At 46.7% G+C, this 11,092-nt stretch overlaps 1 protein-coding gene across 1 annotated transcript in view; it reads right to left on the minus strand.

Moving 5' to 3' along the window:
* Positions 1-183: 183 nt before the first annotated feature.
* Positions 184-11,092, minus strand: part of MRPS36 (mitochondrial ribosomal protein S36) — an 11,912-nt gene continuing 1,003 nt past the window's right edge. The window contains exons 2-4 of the mRNA XM_006021441.1: positions 9,469-9,532; positions 4,331-4,533; positions 184-328 (exon numbers count right to left, since the gene is read on the minus strand). Coding sequence (XP_006021503.1) covers positions 311-328; positions 4,331-4,533; positions 9,469-9,532 — 285 coding nt within the window. The 3' untranslated portion in view covers positions 184-310. The remainder of the gene's footprint in view (positions 329-4,330; positions 4,534-9,468; positions 9,533-11,092) is intronic.

The raw sequence follows: 11,092 nt of genomic DNA on the forward strand, positions 1-11,092 counted from the left end.
GAAAAATTCTGAAGCTGGATTGCTGTCTGTGGAACAGCTACTAAAAAAAAAAAGCAACTATTGCTGAGCAGGAAAGTAGAATGGCTCATCAGAAAAAATGCATTGGAATCGTGTAGGTATATAAAGTGTAGTCACACAGTCTTTAACACAAACTGGCCCAAACACAAATTAGCAGATAGAGTCTGAAGCATCAATCTTGTCACCCTTCATAAGGGGTCTTTATTACAGCTATTAACAAATTGCGGAAGGAAAAGCCTTTACTGTGAATATAATTCATTCTTCAATGGAGGTGAAGAGACATCGTCTATGCTTACTCTGGACCTCCACGCTGTAAAAGAAAAAGTGGACAATTACAAACTTTATAGTAAAGGAAAGAAGCAGACACACACACAGCTGAGTTGTATTACTGGGTGGGGAGATATTTTCTTTAATTCAGACTTATTATAAAAGAAATAAAAGGTAAGATCATAGCCAAAGGAAGACAGAAAATGTCTATATCTTGACTTTTATAAAAGCTATAGTTTTCATATTAAAAGGTTTCTCCATAATTTGATGAAAAGCAAAAATGAACCCACTGTAGTACTATCCTGGTGAATAAGAATTTGAAAAAAAGACAGTTATTTAACTTGTCCAAATTCAGAAGTATAAAATAGTAAAGTCAAACTATTTAATACTCTGTTCTACTGATGTTGGCTCTATTACAACTTACTATGTCTCCCTGTTAGAAATTTAAGTAGAGACATATCAGGAAGCCTCCTACTTAAAATTAGTTCCATCACTCTTAGCTCTATATAAGAAATGTAATAACTTCTTCATTGGTATTTTTACTTTGCAAATGCCTGTCTTAACAAGCCTAAAGAAATGCAATTCTTTTACGGTGCAGACTGCAGTAAGAACTGAAACATTTTTAACGCCTTTAAAAGGTCCAGCTATACAAATGCACATGCCTTCTTCAATATTCCAAACGTGACTATGAATTAGGTACTATTTTGAAGCACTTCACTGCTGTTTAGGAAATGTGACAGGGGACCTCTGGGTCCTCCAGCATCTCTCAGCGCTCCATTTTTTGCCTCCATGCACAAACATAAAGGAGTGGGAGGAAGAGCAGGTAACTACAGCTATGTAGATCATAGCCCTCACCCCTGCTGCCACCACTGGAACCACACTTGGAAGCAGGCAAGATCTCACATTCCCTTGGCCGCTGTTGCCTCCTCTCTCCCAGTACTGGGAGCAGCAGTACCCAGTGTTCGGGTTCAATGTGCTTGAGGTGTTCCTGGAGCCCCATCTACTCCCAGCACTGAAACCATAAAACTGCCAGTGTCCACTCCTGTGACTTCTGCATAGCAACCAAGCTGGCCAGGAGGTTGCCACCTGGTTAAAACTGAGCAAGCAACTACAAATTTTATCTGCGCATAAACACTGACAGTATAGGGAGGATGTGCAGAAATACAGTGTGATAAGAAAGGTAAGTATGGGTGTGTTTAAGCACATAAAGGTTTAGGAACATATCCAATAGTGAGACATAGGTTATATAGTCTGTAAATAGCTAATAGCAGTGCTAATAGCAGAAGTTGAAATAATAAATATGTAAGTAACATAAGATATAAAGAAAAATTGGGAACGAAAAGTCTTTGGATTACTGGACTACACCCTTAAACATCTCATTGAGACCCTGGACTGTCTGAGCAACAGGATAGGAAGCAAGACTTGCCTGCATGGTAACTAGTACATGTCTTAATATGTGTGTGCTAGCTGCTGAATAAACTTATGTTATTGGAGTGGAAATACTTGTGTAAAGCATTCTATGCACAAAACAATGGTTCTCTGATCCAAGATTTTGGGGTAACAACACTCTAGACACTCCCACACCTACTGGAGCCAGATTGGGGGGAGGGTCTGGCATCCCAGTTCTGACAGGCAAGGGTTACTCAGAGAGAACAGCCTCCCTGATCAGAGCAGTAATTTGGAAGTGCTCTGACTGGGGAGTCCTACAGAGATCACATGCAGTGTCCAGGATACTTTTTGAAACGTTTTGAAGTCTGTAACACTTGGAAACCTTTCAATTGTTACTTCTGTCTCCCTCTAGCTTTTAGTATTTTTGTTGTCTGGTAAGCTTCTGATCTGTGAATCTGGTAACACTGCTCAAAACTAAACAAAATAGCATGTACATTGGTAGTTCCTAGCCAAGTTATTTTCTGCCTCAAAATGACATAGGAATAACTTGGTTTCATGAACTAAGGTAGTCTGGGACGTCGTGACTTGGCAAGTCATAATCTCTTTGTGTCCATGTACACTGAGCTACCAGTTAAGATGACTTTACTTACCCAAGTTGTGTGTTACGAGCAGGGATCCGGGTTTTCCATTTTCCACAGGAAAATGGGAGAAAACCACGGATTCCCTGTTATTATCGGAGAAAATGCAGATTTCTCTTTTTAGCAGAGAAATCCGCAAATTCTCCGCTTTTGCAAAGAGCTCTTGCAGGCTGGCACAGCTCCAGCCTGCAGAAGCCAATTGCCAAAAGGGCAGGAAGCCCCCAGCCCTGGCAGCAAGAGACAGGGGTGGGGCGGGGGCTTGGGCTTGCATGCGCCATTGCTGCTTACCTGGAGGCCCATTACGGCAGTGATGGCCACTGCCTCCAAAACCTCTGCGGAGCTCTGCCTGGAGCCATGCGGATGGCCGCTGGGCAGCAGTGTGGTGGTGGCCGGATGGCAAGCAGCCATCCCCACCACCACCCTGCGCCGCTGCCTCTGGCTGCATAGCTCCAAGCATGGCTCTGCGGCAGCAGCGGGAGGTTTTGTAGACAGCAGCAGTCATCGCTGGCACAGGCAGCCCCACAGGCAAGCGACAGGAGCCGCCCGTGCCAGCAGTGACTGCCTCTGCCTCCAAATCCTCTGGCTGTCGCCGTGGAGCTGTGCTCGGAGCTGTGCAGCCGGAGGCTGCGGCGTGGGGGTGGGGATGGCTGTGGGCTGCCTGGCCACCACCACACTGCTGCTGCTGCTGGGTGGTCGGCTGCACAGCTCTGGGCAGAGCTCTGCGGCGGCAGCGGGAGGTTTTGGAGGCAGCGGCCGTTACCACCATAATAGACCTCCAGGTAAGTGGCAGTGCCACATGGGCATGCCACTTACCTGGAGGTGCCAGTGCCACATGGGCTTGGGCTTGGGCCCAAGCCCAAGTCCCCAGCCTTCATCGTGGCTGCAGCGTTGGCCACGGAGCTGTGCTCCAGCCTCATGCCAGCCTCCATCTTCCCCTCCCCTGGGCAGCCAGCCAGGGGCATGTGTGCAGCCTGCACATGGCAAGCACCACCAGACTGCGCCCCGCATCACTTGCCTGCAAAGCCCCCCCACAGAGGGGCAGCCCTGCCCTCACCCCCTGGCCCTGCTCCCAGCTGCGATGTGCTGCCTGGGACCGGCAGCACCCCCCACTCCCTCAGCCCCCAAGCCATCTTCCGCAGCCCTGCCTCAAAGCCCCCAAGCCCCATTTACCTGTGGGATCTAGGGACGAAGAGCATGGCTCTGTGGTGGCAGTGCTTGCTCGTAAAGCGCCCCCCCCCGATGCAGATGCCACCGCAGAGCCGTGCAGCTGGTTGCGGGGCATGCCGCTGAATGCAAGCCGCCTCCCCGTTTCACACCCCCGGACAGGTGGCACATATGTGGCCTGCACACGGTGGTTGCCACTGCACTGCTGCTGCTGGCCCTGTGCCACATGCCCACAAAGCCATTTAGGTGGCCATGGGATGGTAGCACAGGGTGCAGTGGCAGAGTTGCGGTGGCAGCCTTCATGTGCAAACCTCCTGTCAGGCCAGCTGGCATGTGTGTCACCCAGAGTGGCACCCCTGTCCTCACCCCCCAGCCCTGCACCTGAGAGTGGGCACAAGGGCACACTCCCCCCCCCCTTCTTGATCTACTCCCCCAGCACCCTCCCTTTCCCCTGCCCTGACCGCCCACACACTTACCTGCTGGGGTGGGTGTCAGTGTCTGTGTCTGCATGTCTGTGGGTCTGGGGAACTGTTGCGAGGGGCATCAGGAGGGTTGTTGAGGCGGGGGGAGCACCAGCAGCGCTGGGAAGGGCTGTAGGGGGCCTTTAATTTTTATCATGGATTTTGGGTTTTTAACCAGAGAATTTGCAGTTTTTAATCAGAGAAAACCAGGATCCCTGGTTATGAGGACCCTAGAGCTTGCATCTATTGCATGCTGAACTTGCAAAGCTAACTGAAAAATTAACAAAAGTGAAAAAGCAAAGGAATTCATCATGTTATTCTCAAATCATGGCTACCCATCATCTTGAAAAATATTGCACAAACCAAATAAATAATAACAAATATCAAACTTACTTGGATGAATTCCATCTCTTCGTCTGACATTGTTTTCCTCCTGTACTTCTGAGGTAATGTTCTTACTAATTCTGAAGTGTCTGGCACGCCTTGTACTCTACTAATAGGTGAAATATTTTCAAGAACTGGTTGTTTGCTTCCTACAGACAGCGGTATTGCTGAACCATGGAGTGGTGGCACTCTTGCTTGTAGAGATTCCTGTACTGAAATAAAGACTTTAAAACTGTTTATATACATAGAAAAAGTGGACACCTTAAATAGACCTAAGTATATAATTATTTAACACTGCAGCCAGTAAAAGCGCTTATTGGTTATGTCAGCTTAGCTCTTATCTTCACTATAAAGATACTTACCCAAATTGAGATTTTTTTTTTTGGCACAGTGACGTATTTTTAATGGGAAGGATTAATACATCAATGAGAACATCAAAGCAACTAAAAGAAAGCACAATTTAAATGGTGTTGCAACAGAAGCTAGGCTAACACAGTTTCACCGGGTTGCAGTGCTTTTACATCAAGAGCATTTAGCAACTCCAATATAATAATGATTCCACACATGTGACCATTTTTGCATGCAAGTATCAATGACTCCCTGAGGTAATTTACAGTCTATGTTAGAGGAAATAGGACTGGGTGAAGAAAGGGATAAGGAGCTTGTAGAAGGATACGCTGTGAAATATCATAAGATACAACTAATATTTATCCATTTTCTAATATTTGGGTCTTTAATTAATTTCACACACAGTTTGTAGCTAATATAGAGAGTGCAGGCCACAGCGAGGAGGAGCTCAGCAACTTAATGCTGACTAAAGTAAATGAGCTCTGAGGGACAGAAATCTTTGAACTGTAGAAGATAAGAAAAGTGTTCCAGAGACAGAAGACAGATGGAAGGGGTGTGGAATAATTGTAGGAGGGGACAGAAGCAGCTTCAAGGCTAGATCGTAGAATCATGGGGCTGAAAGGGACCTCAAGAGCTACCTGGTTCAACTTCCTGTATGAATGCATGATGTACTATTTTTTTTAACTATCCTTGTCCAATGCTTATTCCAGCCTTCTCTTGGAAAACCTACAATAAAAGGAGATGCTACAACTTCCCTGGGCAATCTATTCCATTGACTTACTATTCCAACAGCAAGGGAGTTTTTCCTGATGTCTAAACTAAACCTGTTTTGCTGCATTTTAAAACCCTTGCACCACATTATGTTATCTGCAGCAAGGGAAAGCAGTTGTTCTCCTACTTCTTAATTATTTGGCATCCTTTTTTAACATAAAGAAGCCAAAACTGCACACAATACTCTAGTTGAGGCTTAACCAATGCCCAAAGCAGTACTATCACTTTCTCTGCCTTGCACCTGATACTTGGGTCAATACAAATCAAAATTACTTTTTGTGAGTTTTCTTGCTGTGTCATAATGCTGAGTTTTACTGAGTCTGTTATTCACCAGAACTCACAGGTATTTCTCAGGAAAGCTACTACCCAGCTGGTTATCTCCCATTCTGTATTTGTGCATTTGGTTATTCTTCCCTAGGTGAATAACCTTGCATTTGTCTGCATTGAACTTCATTCCGTTGCACCTATCCAGGCTCTCCAATCACTCAAGATCCTTTTGAAATCTACTCCTATCTTTCACTGTGTTTGTAGTCCTTCCCAGTTACAACATCTACAAATTTGATCAGCTTTCTATTCTGGCCTCCATATCATTAAAAATATACACATGTAAATTGCACTAGACCCAGGACTGACCCTTGTGGAAACCTACCTGACACATCCTACAATTCCTAATGAATAAGCAGGACTTGTTTCATGAATGGCAACAGTAGGAGACTAAATGTCAAAAGAACTATAAAGCAATAAGTGTGGAAGATTTTCAATGTGATGCAAATCATCACTGGAAGGCAATGGTTTGGTGGTTATACAGTTAAAACAGCAAGTGAGGAATAATTCTAGTGGCAATTTGTTTGTTTATAACGTATCTAATCCTCTGGATAAACTGTTAATTGACCAAACAGAATGAAATGCCCAAGAGACAAAGACACTGCAACAGCCCAGCTGAGAAACGATCAGCAATCAAAGCATTAATATCAAGGATAGGAAAACTGTCTGAAATAACTACAGAATAATCAGCAAAAAGATTTAGCAACCTGAGTAAGTCAAAGCATACAACACTGATGTCGCCCACCCAAGGCAGTTACATGGAGCTGAAATAAGGAGGGAGTCAAACAACTGAAGAGGTGAGACTGCAGCCTGAGAGTGAAATCATGACTGAAGGGGCCTGTACATTAGCTGTCAGTGGAGAAACTGTACCAGAATGAGTGACAGACTAACTTATAAGAAGCAGACAGAGGAAGCTGTTGTTTAGCAGTCTTCTGAAAAGTCAGGGTTTAAACATCAAATTGGTGCAACGTATTACTGAGCAGAGAAGCATTTGTGCTTTTAGAACTGCAGTTCTTATACATTTCAGATTTAGGAAACTTGTCCATACTTTTTTTTTTCCCCAATTCAGCAGCACCCACGTTGAGAACCACTAAAGCAGGCAGGAACACCTGCTCTTGCTGCACACTTCTCTAGTCCAGTGCTGCCCCCTGGCACACACACACACTGGAAACAGAGGTATGCAGGACAGTTACACCTACCCTACATACCTCTATTTCCAGGCAATGTCATGGAGTGTTAGACCAGGTAGGGCTGTGACAGAACCAGCGGTTCCCACCTGCTTTATCAGGCAGGAACAATCTCTCATGCTACAGTCCCTCCCAATCTAGCTGCACTCAAGGCTTTCAGGTCAGTTCCATCTGGCTGCTGTCATACCAGCACCACACCACAGCACACCTTGGGGTCTCCTGGCACTCCAGTTAAGAACCACTGTCTGCAGGTTTCAAATTACACATTGACTTGGGGGGAGGGGCTGCAAAAAAAAATGAAAGCAGTTCATTGGAAGGAACAATTTGATTGGAACACCGCCCCCCGACCTTATGATTTTCAAATCTTACAGGTGGGGCTCTTGTCTCCAAGCTCCCCCATAATTCATACCCTTACTGTCTGAGAGAAAGAAACTCAACTCATCTCTTGGGTTCTCCTATGGTAGCTGCTCCTTGGTTTTAAAGATGAAGTAATGATTTCTTCATTTAGGGTTTGCTGATCTGCATAAGGTGATGTTTTATCAAATGGTCTTTACCATCTGAAGAGCAGGAATCTGTTAGAACCAGCAGCCTCTTATCTCCTGCAGCAGAAACTAACCAACTAAGACCAAACTTCAATAATAGCCCACATAATACACCCTCCCTCTGACCAGCCCAACTACAATTCTCTCTTTTCTTTCAAATGCATGAGAAGACAGTGAAGTTTTGCAGTATGCTGTGGAAATCAATAACTTGAGACCACTTTGGACCAGTGGGTGAAAGTGAATTCCAAAGCGAAGGGCCTTAAAGGAAATGCCCTGCCAACTGCCCCCTTTCTTTTAAGCTGACGGGATCCAGTGCTGCTGCTAGCCTCAACACAGTCATATGACAAAGGAGAAAAACAGTTTCTTAAGCAGAGAAGTTCCAAGGTATAAGGGATGGGTTTTTGTCTGTAAACTTCCTTTGGAAGCTATCATTTAGCAGATGACAGAAAACACGGTGCACTAAAGCTATGATCTTTATCAGCGATTTGGACGACGGGGTGAAAAGCAACCTGTTCAAATTCGCTGATGATACCAAAATCTGGGGTGAGGTGGGCACGCTAGTAGGGAGGGAAAGACTGCAGAAAGACCTGGATAGGGTGCAAGGGTGGGCTGACAAAAACAGGATGCATTTCAATACAGACAAGTGCAGGGTGCCACACTTGGGCAGTAGTAACCGGCAACACACTTATAAGATGGGAAACTCCCTTCTTGAGAGCACGGAGGCAGAAAGGGATCTTGGAGTCATCACTGACTCCAAGATGAACATGGGCCGACAATGCGAGGTCACAGTCAGCAGGGCTAACCGGACCCTATCGTGCATCCACAGGTGCATCTCGAGTAGGGCCAAGGAGGTGATCCTCCCCCTCTACGCAACACTGGTCAGGCCACAGCTGGAGTACTGTGTCCAGTTCTGGGCACCCCACTTCAAGAGGGATGTGGACAACATTGAGAGGGTCCAGAGGAGGGCCACCCGCATGATCCGGGGACAGCAGGGCAGACCCTACAATGAAAGGCTCTGGGACCTGAACCTGTTCAGCCTTCACAAGAGAAGGCTGAGGGGGGACCTTGTGACTGTCTATAAACTCACTACGGGGGACCAGAAGGGTTTGGGGGAGACCTTGTTTCCCCCAGCGCCCCCCGGGATAACAAGAATAACGGCCACAAGTTGTTGGAGAGTAGGTTCAGATTTAACATCTGTAGGAACTACTTCACAGTTAGGGTGGCTAGGCTCTGGAACCAACTTCCAAGGGAAGCGGTGCTGGCTCCTACTCTGAGGGTCTTTAAGAAGTGGCTCGATGCCTACCTGGCTGGGGTCACTTGAGCCCAGTTTCTCTTCTGCCCAGGCAGGGGGTCAGACTTGAAGATCTACAAGGTCCCTTCCGACCCTACTTCTATGATTCTATGATCTGGTGAAAAATAGGTTACTATAGTCTGTATCAGGGGTCAGCAACCAAATCCATTATGCCCCCAGCTGCAAAACCTAGTCGATCCCTGGTCTACATCTTTTCAGGATGAATAGACTGAAAACGGACAGAGCAGAGTGCAGTAACCTGCTTCAGGTGACAAAGGAAAAGATCAAGGTGAAAAGTTTATACTTACAATCAAAAGAAAGTTGCAACTTGTGTATGATGTGGCAACAAGAGATCAATTAAAGCTTCTTTTAAATTAGCACTAGTGTTTATGCAAGGGGACCTCATGATACAAAAATGGAAGAGGAGGATAAAGATAAAAATCCTCAAGACTCTGCCTGGATCATGGACAGAATACGCTAACCTTAGTTTTATGAATAATATCTGGTCAGTTTTCTTAAGAGTAAAATATTAGAATGTCAAGCAACTACAAGAATCAATGCTCAGAAATAACTGAACTACATTATTATTATTAGCTAAATAAAGGGAAAGTGTCACTGTCTTTATGTAAACATTAAAGCACGGATATAAGTATTACAATTTGCATTTACAAATGCGAGACTTACTTTTAAGTTTGGGGGTACTTTGTCTGTCTGGAAATTTAATTAAAGGTGTATGTGGCTTTACCACCTAGAACAAAACACAGAAGTAGCAGATAGCAGGGAAATGAACATAAATCCAAATAAATACATAATACACGCACAAGATTTTCACCCCAAGGCACAAACAATTATCGCTGCAGTTGCCTGGTATACTTTCACTGGCAAAATTAGCTATTTCTTCTTTTAAATAAGTTGTTTATTTTTTTCTCCAAACTTCTACTTCTAGACTCCAAAGCTGAGGTAACCACTTTACCAGTTCTCAAAAACCAATCACTGCTGCAATCAATGCTGCCACCCCCGCCCCAACATCAAATTTCCAAGCACCGCAGGCCAGATGACACAGTTCTGCACGCAGGGAACCAGGGCTGGGGCAGGGCTCCAACAGGTGTGGAGAAGTGGTTGGGGCACATGCAGAAGCCACAGAAGTGGGCCCAATCTGGCTTAGGGCCAGGGCCAAGCCTGTGATATGGCACATAGAACCAGGGCCTGATCCATCACCTGCCAGACTGGGCCTGTGAAACTATCCCGCATCACTCAGCTGGCCTGCAGGGCCTTTCATTGTGCACCACTAGCCTAAGCTATGGAGGATTTGTCTGGCAAACAGAAAATTGAGAGCAAGTTTGATGTGTTATTCTGAAGGCAGGGTACAGATCCACCTCTACAGACTAACTAAATGCAACTGCCACCCCTAGGTTGCCAGAGGCTAAGCAGAGAGGGATGCTTTCTACTTCAAGCCCAGGAAAACCAGACCCAGAGAGCTGGGTTGAACTACAGTCCCAGACAGCTTTAAGGGCTAGCAGGAGGGGAACAGAAGAAAGAGGAGCTGTAAAGCGAGAGCCATTTTGCCTGGAGCCACCGGGAAGGAGCAGAGGAGAGACCTTGCTCCCTGATATGGTCCAGGAACCATTGAAAGAGGTGCTGGGAGATGGTGGAGGAGCCTGGTCCGAGTGCAGCTGGGGGAGGATTGAACCTCCCGCTGACAGAATCCGAGCACTGCCGCAGAGCCGGCCGGGGCCAGTCCCTTGAATGGCATCAGCAAGGCTGTGGGGCAGCAAGCATCTGTGTGCCACATGGGACAGCTGGGGCTGGGCACAGGGCCAAGCGTCTCACCCTAAGGGGTCCTTGCCACACTGCCAGAGTTGCCCTTTTAAACTGGACTCCTACAAGGGGTCGTTTGGGAAGGTAATTTCCTGGATGCCACAGGGCGCAAAGAAATCAAACTCCTGTGCACCCTCCTGTTAGACAGAGACGTCCTGGGGAACGGGAGCCCCCACAGCCCGGCGAGGGCCGCACTTGGGACCCGGACCGCTCGCTTTCCCCAGCCCAACTTGGCCTCAGTAGACGCTGCCAAGGCGGCGCACTACAAGGGGTCGTTTGGGAAGGTAATTTCCTGGATGCCACAGGGCGCAAAGAAATCAAACTCCTGTGCACCCTCCTGTTAGACAGAGACGTCCTGGGGAACGGGAGCCCCCACAGCCCGGCGAGGGCCGCACTTGGGACCCGGACCGCTCGCTTTCCCCAGCCCAACTTGGCCTCAGTAGACGCTGCCAAGGCGGCGCAAGAACCGCCCGAGACGCTGCTCCGGTCC

This window comes from Alligator sinensis, unplaced genomic scaffold (assembly GCF_000455745.1).
Source record: "Alligator sinensis unplaced genomic scaffold, ASM45574v1 scaffold159_2, whole genome shotgun sequence".
Taxonomy (NCBI): Eukaryota; Metazoa; Chordata; order Crocodylia; family Alligatoridae; genus Alligator; species Alligator sinensis.